At 38.9% G+C, this 14,791-nt stretch overlaps 1 protein-coding gene across 4 annotated transcripts in view; it reads left to right on the top strand.

Annotated features, from left to right (window-relative positions):
- The window catches only part of SUPT3H (SPT3 homolog, SAGA and STAGA complex component), a 255,558-nt gene that overhangs the window by 114,415 nt on the left and 126,352 nt on the right, over positions 1 to 14,791 (top strand). For all 4 annotated transcript variants that reach the window (XM_042032809.1, XM_042032808.1, XM_042032807.1 and 1 more), the window contains exon 3: positions 12,352 to 12,436. In XM_042032809.1, coding sequence (XP_041888743.1) covers positions 12,352 to 12,436 — 85 coding nt within the window. The remainder of the gene's footprint in view (positions 1 to 12,351; positions 12,437 to 14,791) is intronic.

Raw genomic sequence — 14,791 nt, 5'->3', positions numbered from 1 at the left:
GACTAGGGTGACTGTAAAACATCAATATTTTATAAAACTCCTCTTTTCTTGTTCCAAAAATTCTGCCAAATTGTACTTAAATGAAGTCTTCGGAGGAAAAAGCCTGTAAGAGTTCTTTACTATAAATACATTTTTGTGATTTTAAGAAGAATGGGGTATTTGTAATGGATTGAGCCAGAGCTTCTCTGCTCTGTGTTATCTTTATAATGTTTGCCATAAAGTGCTTCCAGGCGACATCTTGACTTCTGTAATTTTTTTCTTCCTTTTCGTTGGTGCCTGGAACAGATTATTGTGGGTTATAACATTTTAAAACATCTAAGTAATCCATTTGAAAGCAGGAAAAAGAGCACACCATTGATATGAAATTGCTCTGACTTTCCAGAAAAGATTTTATCAGAGAACTTCCAGTTTCTTACTCTAGGGAGAAGGTTACATAGTTTGATTTCTGAAATAAAATACATTTTTAAAGCATTGTCCTATCCAGTAAAATTGATGTATCTTATGGTAGAATTTTACTCTCAGAAAAACAAGAGTATTGGTCTGTTCAGTACTTCCTGAAGTTAAACCTAAATTAAATCCAACTCTTTGAAAGAATTATTCTATATTTTAATTATTGTGCATCTTTTCTTCTTAGTGGATGTATTTTATCTGTGTCTAATGGGGAAATAGTTTCTATTTTTGGTCACAGGTTCACTAGTAACACAGAGAACCTCTGTAAGGGCTCACAGTGGGTTTGATTTTTGGTGACTGGGGGGGTTGTGGTGCTTCGTTGCTGTAGAAGGCAGGAACTGCTCTGCCCCAAGTTGTTATCTGTAATTTAGAGCACAGATTTCCAAGCTAGGATCTCTGAATACTGTTGATCCAAAAGTTGTAATAAATATTTTAAAGTGGTTTTGTTAATATATATATAATAGATTTTTAAAATGTAAATGTAGAATACTGTATTAATTTCATAGTTGGGTTTTACAGTGTTCATGATAAATGCTGATATTTTTAAGCCTCTTTTGGTATCAAATATTTCCATATTTTTGAGATAGGTCATGTTTTTTGACACCTTCTTCTATTTTTCCTGACTATTACAGTGAGTACAGCAACACCTCTCTCACACAAGTACTGCAAAGAGGAATACTGAAAATACAGGCTCCCTACATACATGGGTGGACTTTTCATAGCATTTTGTTTTACTATTAAAATTAAATTTAATTTGCTAATTTACTATTAAAATAACTCTAATTTGCAAAGCCTGATTTGTCAGTAGAGCACTTGTTATCCCCCTGGCAATGGGAGGCCCGGGGGGAAAACTTTCTTTTCCTGACACTGACCACAGTGGACAAGTTGCTTCCCTTCTCCAGGCACTGACTTCAGGAAGGGTAGTAAAATACGAAAACTGATGTTATAAAACACGTTCCCATCTGATAAGGAAGTGTGTTGTTTGAGAATTGGATATAATTATCATCATTCAACACCCACACATCTCATTCATAAAATTGTGACATGAATTTTTAAAACAATGAAAAATGGCCTTGATGTTTTGGAGAATATAAAAAAGAATAATATTATTTCTCTAAAAATTATCATAAAACATTCATCCTCATTTATGTTTTGTATCTTGTGGATTAGTTTAAATTGTCCTGTGGTTTTAATCTAGATTTAAAATAGCAAGGGGTTTCCACATTTGGTTAACACTTATAATGTATATATACAGTGAAATGATGTTTTGACTTCCTACTCTCCTCATCACTTTTTTGGCCCTGTCCTCTTGAGAGCAGACTGAGAATTCATCTCCCTTGGCTTTGTTAAACTCCAGTTGTGCTTGGGTATTTTGTTGAGATGAACTTTTTCCTAGAGCAGAAGTGACTGATCATAGTCTAGTCTGCATGGTCGAGAAAGACAGTTGTCTCATTTGTTTCCTGAAAAACTGAAACCCTTTGTGAATGAGCAAATGGAACATATTATGCTATACAACTGGAATAAATTATATCTTTTTCCTTGGCCAGTCAAAAGGATTTGTAAAATTAATTTACGTTTAAGGCACTTAACTGTTAGAGTTTGGTATATTTTGATGAGTACACAATGGCACTGAAAAGGGGTCTTGCCACAGTTTTGCATTGGGACAAATCTTCAGATTTTCAGCATTTAGAAAGTGTTTGCTATAATATAAGAGAAAAAAACCCCAGAGGGTGAAGTCTATTGTTTTTCTTTAATAACAGGGCCTTTAAAAGCACCTACACGACATGACTGTCCAAATTCAAGCATTTATTTATTTTACAAAATCACACTGCTCCTCAGTCAATGAATATGGTACATCCCAGAGTTTAGAAAGAGTAACCAAGTTAGTTCAGTGAAGACCATATGTAGAAAGATTATTTTGCAGAGCTTTTAGCAAAGCTTAGAAAATTAGGTTTGGATGGGATTTATCTTTATTCACTCTGAAACATATATACCTATGAATAGTCTGTTAAAAGTAGACCTCTATAGCATCTTGCATCAAAATTGACAACATTTTGCATATTGACCATGGGGGAGGAAGAAGTACTTAAAAAACCTTTTACTCAAATGTATCTTCTAGGTTATGTTTTTATATACAAAAAATCATTTTTCATGTCTTAACAGTAGTCATAAAAGTTTAAGTATAGGTAATCTTACTACACTTTCTGCTTGAAATCAGACTTTAATTTACATATTTACTCTCCCAGTGACATAATATACAGGATTCTGCTTTGATTTTATGTATGGTACTGCTTCTGAAGAGAAGTCATGGCAACGGCAGGAAGTTTATTTCTGAGGTGTGGAAGGAAGAAAATTCCATTTCTGCCCCCAAAATGAACACGAAGGAGGATCTGGGAAATGACAGACCAGTCATCCTCACCCTGACCCTTAGGCAAGTCATTCTAGAAATCATTTCTGAGCCTGTTAAGGATTTGAAAGTGATTTGGAGTTGTCAGATTGATGAAAGGGAAATTGTATGTGACCAACCTGACAGCTGTCTATGATGAAATAACAGTGCACTGTATGAAGGATGAGCAGGGAGTGCTGTTTGCCTTGACTTGGGCAAGGCTTTGGTCACTGTCTCCTGTAACATCTTCTTGTGCAAGCTGATGAAATAGATAAAGGGATGGACAGAGGGCTCTGTTCACAGGGTTGGTACCAGCAGCATGAAGTCCCTCTGTAGATCCCAGGGGTTGATGCTGGGGTCAGCACTGTGTAATGTCTTTATTACTGACCTGGGTTATGGGACACGAGTGCACCCACAGCAGTTTGATGATGATACAAAACCAGGAGTGGCTGATGGACCCAATGGTTGTGCTGTCATTTGGAGGGACCTCACCAGGCTGGAGAAATGTTCCAACAGGAACCTCATGAAGCCCTGTAAAGGGGAATCCTAAGTTGTGCCTCAAGGGACGAATAACCCCAGGCACCAGAACAGGCTGGAACCAGCAGTGAAGGTGGACATGTGGCAGCTGTGTACTCTTGGAGAGCAGCACACTGGGATGCATTAGGCAGGTGAGGGATGTGATCCTTCCCCTCTGCACTGGACAGACCCAGCTGGATCTCTGGGGCCACTGCAGGACTTACCAGTACAAGAGAGATATGGAAATACTAGAATAAGTCCAGTGAGGGGCCACTGAGATGCTTAAGGGACTGGAGCATCTCTCCTACAGGAGAGGCTTGTGAGAGCCAGGTCAGTTCATCCTGGAGAAGAGAAGGATCGGGGAGATCTTATCAATATGTGTAAGTACCTGATGGGAGGGGGTAAAGCAGACAGAGCCAGCCTTCCTTCGGTGGTGGCCAGTGACTGGACAGGAGCCACTGAGCACAGATTGCAATACAGGAAATTCCACTTAAAAATAAAGAAAACACTTTTTTACTGTGAGGGTGGCCAAATGGGTGGGAACTTTTTGCAGAGAAGTTGTGGGGTGTCCATCCTTGGAGAAGCCCAAAACTTGAGTGGCTGCAGCCCTGAGGAAATAATTTGAGCAGGGGAATTGAACTGGGTATCTCCACATGTCCAACCTCGGCTGGTCTGTGATTCATGCAGTAGAAGTGATATAGTGGTATCTTCTTTTTTCCTATTTTTTCCTCTCTTCTGGCCTTCAAGACAGTGATTGTTCAGGCATGAATATGAATTTATTAAGGAAAAAATTGGTTAGAAATTTCTTACTGCCTACTTGATAGTGTATTTAGAGAAACGTTAACAAAAGTTGCCCTTTCTAAAGGGAAAATTTAGGATATGACTTAGTTTCCTCAAGTTATTGAAGCATTCAAAATCAACTTAAGCATATGATTCAGAACGTTCATGCTTAAAACACTTTGTTGAGTCAAAACAGAACGACCTCCCATGGAGTTGGGAGACTTCAGCATCTCTGAAATTTATCCCTGAGGATTTTGTGTTTTTCTTGATTTATGGTGGCGTCACTGAGGGCAGGGTTTGTCTTTTTGTGAGAAGAATTGGACTTTTCATTTGGCAGGATGTTAGGCATTGTTAATCCTGCTCCCTGGCAGACCTCACTGTTTAAAAACTCAGGGTGTAAACAAACGACTTTGATTTTCAGGTAAACAAAGTTGCTCTAACAAAGGTCTTGCCTTGTTTAGGTCTTAACTCAGGGGAACAACGATGAGTGGATGATGCTTTCCACCCTGGTGATTGAGAAGTATCTGCAGGGAACCATTAAGAAAGCATTATAAAGTTTTCAATAAGGTCAAAATAATTATTCATTATGAAGTCTCTTCCTGTTTTTAGAATTTTAATTATTATAAGCATCAGGGAAGCTTATTTTAGACTCCAGAGTTGCAGGTGATATACCGTAATAGGATGGGGTTTTATCTCTTTTAAAATTATTTTAATTCACATAATCATGATTTCCTTTTGTGTACTTGTTTAACATCACAAGACCCTTCCCCAGTTCTTGGCCAAGCTTAGTTTTTTGTGTTTCCTGCACTGAAGATTCTCTTTCTTCTGTGATGGTTACAGAGGGTTTTCGCTCTTGTTTTCAGATATTTTCCTTCTAATTTGTTCTAAATGCTCCTTTTCTAAATTTTACCCGTTTCCTTGTCAGTATGTACTTTTGAATAATTAAATGGTCTTATGTAATGTTTCTCTTCTTGTTTATGCTTTCTCAATATCTGCAGACATCATCACAGCTTAATTTTAGACTGAAAAAAAGCCCAATTTTGTATCTGATGTTTCAGGTCCTTCCTGTACTTGCCCTTCTCACTGCCATACACATTTGGGGAAACATGTCTTCCTTTAGCTGAGTTTCTTTTAGTAAAGATTCAAAAATTTAGTAATCAAATGCGTAGAGTTAATATTATAGTATTTAAATAAGGCAGTAGGATGTCTCCACTTGCTGAATAAATAGGTGGTAATTAGTTTTAGTAAATTCCTGTAGTGTCTCTAGTCTTTGTAGAAGCAGGAAAAAGGGAGTTACTGCTGTTCACATTATCTGGGTAGTGAGATACATTCCTCAGGTTTTAGACATGAAAATGTGTAAGTGTCCAGAGAAGTTTAGGTCTAAGAAAGGGATGTGCATGCTGTCCCTTCAGCAGTTAGAGAAGGCATCAGTAACACTGTCAAGCAGTAGAGAGATCCAGGAATACTCTGTCAGAAGGAATGGACAGACAGAAAAGACCTGGTAGAGGAAGTAGTGCTGAAAGAGTGGTTGAAGTCAATACAGATTAACTCAGCTTCATACGCAAAGCAAGGTAATTACTGTTACCTAATTAACTGAATGCACTATAGCAAATTATCTACACACCTACCCATATATCAAAGTAGATACACAAATTGCCTGGTCTGTGCAGCTGCAGATGTACAACCCTGATTTTTGTAATATCTGTATTAATATTGTTGTAGGTTTTTAATGCTTGTTTTTGTTGTAACTTAAATGTAATTTTTCTAAGCTATAAAGAGAAATCTGACATAGGTACAACTTGAAGTTTGGCTCTACATCTCAGATTTGCACTAAATCCTGGTAAAGGACCATACTCAGCATGTCATGTAAAATCTCTGCATACTTAATTTCATTAATCCAAGCAGATAAATATATTAGCCATGAACTCTGATGGGAATCAAGATTACCTTTTCTTTCTAAAAGGGCTTTGGTGGAAGTTAACTGATGAGCAGATAAATATATAAATAGCAATATAAATTCCAGTGCTTTTTCAGGTAGTGCTGGTAGAACATGCTGGTTAGTTAACATAACTCAGTGCTTTGGATTGTTCCCTTTTTCCTTAAGCTTAGGCAATATAGCAAGCAAGATTATTTACTTTTTAAATTAATGTCTCAGTAAGTGTACAGACAGTATTAGGAAGAAGTGAAGTCTACAAAACAGCAACTTCACCTCTCTCTGATGCAACGTATCTTAACATAAAATAGAAATGATTTTTGAGACCTTGTTATTTATCTCTCTTTCCCCTATTGAAATCATCCTTTTACTCAGGACAGTTTCTTCCTCCTGGATTTTGTTCTTTCCTCTTCTGCTCTCCGTACAATGTGTCCTCCTGTGCGTGTCTGATCAATTTTCTGGTTTGGCACAAGTCATCTCTTTCCTTTCAGTCTCTACTTCTGCCTAATTTGTTCAGCAGCAGCCATGGCAAAAAAAACCTAGAGACAGGAGTTATCTTTAGCTTTTGAGACTTTGAAAAAGGTACTATCCTTATGCAATTTTCTCTGGGATATCTGTTGCAATGACAGGCTCGTTCCCGTGCTCATCAGAGGAGACTCCTAATTTTTGGTCATCTAAGGGACCCGATCTCCATATTTTTATCTTTGTCTCAGAGTAAGCATCCTCTGGTACTAAAGTGAATTACTTCAACATATTGTATTACTGATTTTCCAAAGCTTCTTTTTACTGATTTTCAGTCATTTGCAGTGCTTATTCTTCAGGTGTTCAACCTGCTGGACGTTTTCTGGACATTTTTGTGGTCAGTACTGTAAAACTTTTTTTTTTTTTTTTGTCACCACCTGGCCGTCAGGTTTCCAATATTTCATGTATTTCAGAAATCACTTGCTTATAATATGCTAACATCTCTGAGAATTAATATGCTGCATATTCCAAGTACAATTCTGCCAAACAGCTGAAAGAAGAGAAATTTACTGTGTGCTCTTAACAATACTGAGGAGATGTGAGCCCAGATATTGCTCAGTCCAAATATATCTAGTAGCTGATTTGTCCTCTGTGATTTTATGGGATCCTTGCCTGGTTTTAGATTCGTAACAGTGAATCAGCTGGTTCTGTATGTGATGAGCCCCCACACTTTGGACGTTGCTAAACCCAGTAGTCTCAAGCTCAGTCACTGTGCTGGAGGGCTCAGTCCTCACCTGCAGAGACACACAAAGCAAATGGGTCTCAAAAACAAGCCCCACAGCCTCCCCAGCAGCTGGTGTGGACCTCCTAGTCCCTCCAGTAGCCAACTCACAAACCCTCTGGTCTCTAATATGCAGCCCAGATGCATGTCCAGATTGTTGCGTGGATCTCAAACCTCCCATCCAGGTCGTGGGCTACATTCCCACATACACAGTGTGCACCCAGTCAGTGTCTCTGGCATCACAGGCACATGGATCCTTGTGATCAACAGTCCCAGTCTGGTTGTAGGCAGGAGCAAATAAATACTTCTGTGTTGTGGACAGAAGTATTTGCTTGCCCTATGGTAGTTTGGATCATGGAATCATAGATTTGTTCAGCTTGGAAAAGACCTCTAACAGCATTGAGGTCTTTTGGTTGGTTAGTCCAACCACTAACCCAGCACTGCCAGGTCAGTCACCAAACCGTGTCACTTAGAACCACTTCCACAGGTCTTTTAAATCTCTCCAGGACTGGTGACTCCACCACTGCCCTGAGCAGCATGTTCCAGTGCTTGACAGCCCCTTCTGTGAAGAAAATTTTTCTAACACCCAGTCTAAATCTCCCCTGAAACAAGTTGAGGCCATTTCCTTGCATCCTGTCGCTTGTTACCTGGGAGCAGAGCCCGACCCCACCTGGCTGCACCCTCCTGTCAGGGAGTTGTGCAGAGCCAGAAGGTCCCCCCTGAGCCTCCTTTTCTTCAGGCTGAGCACCCCCACCTTCCTCAGCTGCTCCTCACCAGACTTGTGCTCCAGACCCTTCCCCAGCTCCGTTCCCTTCTCTGGACATGCTCCAGCCCCTCATTGTCTTTCTTCTCATGAGGGGCCCAGAGCTGGACACAGCATTCGAGGTGTGGCCTCAGCAGTGCCCAGCGCAGAGGGACGGTCACTGCCTGGTCCTGCTGCCACACTTGCTGACACAAGCCAGGTGCCATTGGCCTTCTTGCCAACCTGGGCACACGCTCATCCTTTATGTAGAAAGAGAAAAGGAGAATTGTTAGGGATTTCTAGAAGAGAGAAAAAAAAAAGCAGCAAACATTTCCCACCAGACTACCCGGCTGCTTTTATACTTTCCCTAGGCTGGATTCATCACGTTTATTTGAGGTGGTTAATTCTGAATGCATTGGGGCAGCCTTGTTATGGTGTGAACTCAGTAGAAGCCCCAGTGAGGGAAACTGTTTATTCTAGCTCAGTGCACTCCCAGCCACCCTGGTTATAGTTCCTTTCTGGCCAGGACAGCTTTTTGAGGCTGTGGAGGACGGGAGGTTGCAGCAGCTTTCTGTCTCCACAGTCTGCTCTCCTGGTGGTCTGGCCACCTGGAGAGCTCTGCATCGGGGTGTTTGAACCAAGCCTGTGCCGTGCCTGCCCCAGTACCTTTCTCAGGCATTTAAACCTCCAAAAATATAGCAAAAAGTGCTTTATCTATTTCTGTAGCTGCCCATTTTAAAGTTCTTACAAATGTCAGTCCCTGCACCATGAGCAGCAGTCAGACCTTAGCATGTGCCAAGTATGAGCGTGTGTTTACCCATAGTACCATGATACTTCATGTAGGCACTTAGTGGCTTGGACATTTACCCTTTTGAAGAGCCTGGAAACATCATTACAGGAACTTAAATAAATTAGAAATAGAAGCTAAAAGTAAACAATAAAAGCGCTGCTGCAGTCTTTTCTTTCTCCATGCTACTATTTTAATCCTCCTGTGAAAATCTGGGTAAGTTGATCCCCGTCTTGTAAAAATGTTTCCTTAAAACAGACAAACCTTTGAAATAGGATCTTCTAAGAAGGCTTTGTTATTGTATGACATGTCTAATGGGTTGATGCTTCTATTACCAGGACTGTCTTCCATAATACTTTACTGCTTTGATGCCCTGCTAACGTAGTATTTTGATATACTTCCTCTTCAGTATTTACCTGTAGAGAAACAGCTCTTTTTTTATTTTCAATGGAATTTTTATGCATTTCATAGGAAGACTTATTAATATGTGTAGTGAATGGAAGGTTCTTTAAAAGACTCTCATGAACCATAAAAGCAAAGCACATGTGAACTAAAATTCATAACTTATATTAAAGCGTCAGGTTCAGCTTCACTTCCCAGAAGCAAGGGCATCAAATTTGGGGGTCTTTTTTTTAAAGTGTTTTCTTTTAGTTCTTAAACTACTCTGTATTCTGCAAGTTGGGAAAATCTGAGCCATCTGACTCTTAGTTTAGTGTTTATTCTTTTGTGGAGAGGTACAATGCAAAAGTGAGGGAAAAAATGAAAGAGTTAAAGTAATAAGCTGCTTGTGCATTTCTAATTATTACCTCTGGTAGCAGAAAGATGTAAAAAAAGGCTGTGTTTGGTATCTTAAATAATGTTATCCTAGCAGCATGTTAGAATCAAGAAACATATCAAATGCTATATAAATACAATTAATGAATATAGAAGCTTTACTTTTATTTTAGTGTCTGAAAATCCCAGATCCATTGCAAAGAAAAAGGAAACGTCTGTGGGTGGGTGTGGTGGTTTTTACTTTTTTTCTGAAACCACCATGCCAGTATCTAGTTTTCTGTGTGTGGGCAAGAAGCTGGCAGAAGTTACATGGGAAAACAGTGAAGGCAAACTGAGGTAGAAATAGCTTTGGAAGGTAGAAAGCATGGAAGTGAGGTAGGAAGAAAGTAGGTGCATCTGGAACTCGATTTTCTATGAAATCAAGTAGTGCCTTTGACTTTAACTCTTCTTCATGTCTCAGCATCAACTCTGGTCTATCACAGAATCACAGGATGGTTCGGGTTAGAAGGGACCTTAAAGATCATCTTGTTCCACCCTCTGCCATGGGCAGGGACACCTTCCTCTATCCCAGGTTGTTCAAAGCCCTGTCCAGTCTGGCCTTGGACACTTCCAGGGATGGGACAGTCACAGCTTCTCTGGCCAACCTGTACCAGGGCCTCACCACCCTCACAGGGAAGAATTTCCTCCTAGTACCTGTTCTAAATCTATCTTCTTTCAGTTTGAAACCACTGCCCCTTATCCTGAGTGGTATTCTTTTGCATCAGAGTGGACCAAAAAGATTTGATATTTGTCTCCTCTTGGGTCAATGTGCTGCATCATGAATGCAACTCCTCTGCCCCTCCTGCCATTTGGGGAACTGTTAATTACTTGTGAGAGAGATTTCTGAACACAGACAGGGTGGGCAGCTCAGTGTGGAGGCAGCATCCTGCCTCAAAAACAGGTTTTCATTCTTGCACTTTTTTGTCTTTGAAAAAGAAACCCCAAATCCTTTAATTTGTACATTTGGGGTGCTGAGTAAAACTGTGAGCATGATAAACGTATGTCTAAGATGATGAGGCTGGAAACCAGGTGTTTACTACTGTCTTGAATAGTTGTTTTATTTTGTACTTAAAGCCTTAAAAAGAAAGAATAATTACTTTTAAAAATTAAAATACCAGCAGTTACGAATGAACAGTATATTATGTTTGTGATAACTCTTCTCTTTGGTTTTATATACCCTGTGTATTTAAAAACAGCTATCAATTGTCATTTTCATTTATTTACAAACCCTACTGTTAAAAAAAAAATACTGGAGCTTTATCCTGTACGAGCACTTTTTTTGAATCTGTGATGGTTTAAATATTGTTTAATATTCCGATGTACTATGGTACTAAATATTTTTATTTTTATATGTATTTCTTATAGCATGTCCATGTATTTGCAGTTAATAAGATATTTGATAGTCTCTGGATGGATTGTTGTGCTGTGCTTATACTCCTAGGAAGTGCCTGACATTCTAATCCATGTACATGTGCAGCCCTGCATAATAGACAAAAAATTATCTGAGTTGTGTTCGTTTGAGAGATGTACAACATGTTACAAAACATAACTTTCTCTTTAAGATGCTGATAGTCCCAACAAGAGAGACAAATGATAGGGGACAAATACAGAGTGTAATTTCCTCATGCTATGACCAGTATAGTACAGTGGATTATGCTCACATTTTACCTGAGTAGTTCTTGTTGTTCTCTTACACGTATTAGGCTGATATTTATTTTTTAAAAAATTATTTATTATTTATTTATTATTAGAATTTCAAATGCTGTTTGCAGAACACTGGACATAATTTCATTATTAGATAAAAAGAAGCCTACTATAAATCTCTTTAGTTGTTTATAGATAAAATATTGTTTTGCTTATTTCAAGGTAGACTAATTCTTTTGTAAGTAAATAATTGATATATTCCGCCACCTATAAAGATCTGAGTCTTTCTTGTAAATAAATTTTCACTATTTTTGTAAGAATCTGTAGTGTCATTGTTGGCCTGTGCTACTTAATTTACAATTAATATATTTTACTGTACAAGTTTTTTGTATTTTAAAAACTCAACTTAGGAGGAGAGAATACATTTTATTTTCAAAAATGTTGAGGAAATACTAGAAAGCCCAGAAGTTGTCTTTCACTAGAATGAAGTAAGACTGGAGTAGCAGTTTTTTATTTTGCTATGCATGTAATGATCTTTTCAGTGAGCCACCATTGGGGAATTTTATGGGAAACGCTCAGGCTTTACCTGGTCTTTTTCTCATGGAATCATAAAATGGGTTGGGTTGAAAGGGACATTAAAGATCATCTAGAGAGGTGTGGTAAGAGAAGTTGCCACTGAAGACTGAGGCAAAAAAGATGTTGAGTATCTCAGTCTTCTCCTCATCTGCTGTTAGCATTTTACCAGCGTTGTTTATTGAGGGGATGGAGCGTGTACAAAAATGTTCCTACAGACTGGATTTTTGTCTGTTTCCTCAATCTTTCAGTTTTTCCCTGCCCATGCTTTAGTGTACGTTCTTGCAGCTCTTTTGTTCCACTAGTCATATGACTTTGGTTTATAATCCTTGCACCATGCTGAGTGATCCAGCATTTCTGTACATACAGCTGTATTAAGCTTGTTGTTATTATTCCTATTTTCTTCTTTTTATCTTTCGGGAGACCAAACTTTATTTCTTTTTAACTCATTTCCATAACCTTGCAATAAAACTCTGTCTTTCAGGTTTTCCCTGGGAGATGCTCGGAGGCCACTCCATGAAACTGCTATTCTGGTGGAAGATATTGTCCACACTCAGTTGATAAATTTGGTAAGAACATAACTGGCTGAATAATCTGCACTCTAAAACTTCTTCAATCCACATGATATTTTCGTGAACAAATGACAAACAGATTGTCCAGGGTTTAGAAACAAATAAAACACAGAAACTGAGGGTGATGCTCTGGTCTCAGTGATCTGTAGAACCAGATGTGCAACTCCACCTAAGCCTGGGAAGAAAGCTGGTGGGTTTTTTTGTTAAGAACTTCAAGTTGTTAAAAAGAAAAGAACTGGCTATTCTTCTAAAGACTGCCTTGCTATCTTTTTTTTTTTTTTAATGTTCTATTATTTGCGTTAATGCATTATTTGCTTAGGATTTATGTCTTAATATTCCTTCTATGTGATGTTTTGATTTCTGTCAAAAAATAATGCAGAAATATGGAATATTTTATTAGACTGAAAGCCAATGAAAGTGTTACATAAATGAGGTTGTTTTGAATCACATCTGTCAGAAACAATTCTAAATTTGAACCTCTCTGTATTTTATTAAAGTTCAACAATTCCTCTTAAGAAATCAATCATGGTATTTTACACCATGGCATGAATTTGCCATCTGACAAATGACTGTACCTTTGTACAGAAAGGTATAATCTGACACGGCACCTGTAGGTTGGGAATCATGACAAGTGTGTTTTTCCTATTATAGTCTTTAAAAGACATGTAGATTTGGCTCTGAGGGACGTGGTTTATTGGTGGCCTTGGCAGTGCTGGGTTAATGGTTGGACTTGATGATCTCAGAGGTCTTTTCCAACCTTAATGATTCTGTGATTTGAATGAAATTTCCAGCATGTGTGGGAATGGATATTATATGGAACTAACATATATAGATTTTACTAATATATATTATAACTAATATTTACATCTGATGAGTGCTTGGATCAGCTAGAGCTTTGAGCTGCAAGTTCCTACACCTCTTCTTTGTAATGAGCCCTTTTAGCAATGACAAAGCTTTTAAAGTTTCAAGGTAGGTTCTGGTACTACGTTAACTAGAACTAAAAACTTCTGTAAAATGATGACATTCAGAATGGGATCCAGCACACATTATAAATATGTACGTGTGTATAAAATATATATTTTATATATATTTCTACATATTCATGCACATAATACATTTGATTTTTAAATAGAAATTTACTAAAATTAGACTGCCCCTTGCCCACGGTTTGCCTGCAACAGGTGTTTTCCTTCAGCTTTGCACCTAATCCAGCAGCCATTCGGTAGTTTCCTGCACCTCAGCAAATGCCTTGGCATCCCTTCCAGCTCCAGGCAGTTTCTGCTCATACCTCTGCAGCCCAACAGTGTATCCCTGTCTCCACAGTCTCCTGGCATCTTTGTGGATTCTTTCCTTATTACACTCCTCTTGGGCTGTTGTGAACGTGCCCTGTGGCTCCTTGGAGGGGACAACGTCTCTCCCCTCTCCGCAGGTTTCCCACTGGTTAAACATGCTGCCCTGGGCATATATTTGTAGTCCTTATTCTCGCTTTAGTTCTGATAAAGTAACATTTTCTCTTTGCTAATGACCCCTGTAATTTATGCAAACCGATGGCTGCAGCTTCGCTCTTCCCTCAGCAGTAACGTGGTGGAGTCTGGGCTGTTCTGTCCCGCCGAGGCTTCGCTGAGCTGAGCATTACCAAGCCCTGCAGCTGAGAAAGTGCAACCTGTGGTCGTGTGGTCTTTGCACTTTAATCAAAGCCGGGAACTTACTCGGGGGCTGGACGTGACCCGGGGTTAACCCTGCGTGGGGTGCAGCAGCTTGTAGGATTTCCTGACAGAAGGAAGAATGGGAACAGAGCGGCAGATAAACAGCTTTTCTAACCTTTCCCCTCCCAGCCCAAGACAGCACTTTATTTCTGAGGAAGTGAAAGTATCTTTAATAGCTCATTGCTTTGACCTCTGACATGCACATGCCGGAACTCTTAAATCAGTAGTGTTTTACGTGCCGCGGGCTTCTGATAGGGAATTTTGCACATTTGTCATCCTCAACTGCACATCCTTGTTGAGCTGTTCTGTGCAGTTACATGGAATTTTCTCTTTACATATAGGTGTCTTTGCTGGTATTTACCCAGTACTAGAAAAATGCTGTTTTTATAATTGAATTTATAATTGGATTTATAATTGAAGCTGACTGCAGAAGTGAATTTATTGCTTACCACCTGGATTTTGTCATATTACTCATGTTAATGGACTATGCAGTTCTCACTATGTAATTTAATGATTTCTTGTTTAGTTCATGTCCATTTTTCCATCCATAATACAGGTAGAAGGCTAAACTGTAGAAATTACTTCTATGCCTGCAATAAAGCTGGCATGTTGCACACATCTTTCATAATAAGCATTTGTAAGAAGA

The sequence above is a fragment of the Corvus kubaryi genome, unplaced genomic scaffold (genome assembly GCF_017639235.1).
Source record: "Corvus kubaryi isolate FWS band 111438036 unplaced genomic scaffold, C.kubaryi_AGA036_p1.0 37354, whole genome shotgun sequence".
Classification (NCBI taxonomy): domain Eukaryota; kingdom Metazoa; phylum Chordata; class Aves; order Passeriformes; family Corvidae; genus Corvus; species Corvus kubaryi.
Note: the sequence above shows the minus strand (reverse complement) of the source record. Positions and strands in the feature narration are given on the sequence as shown.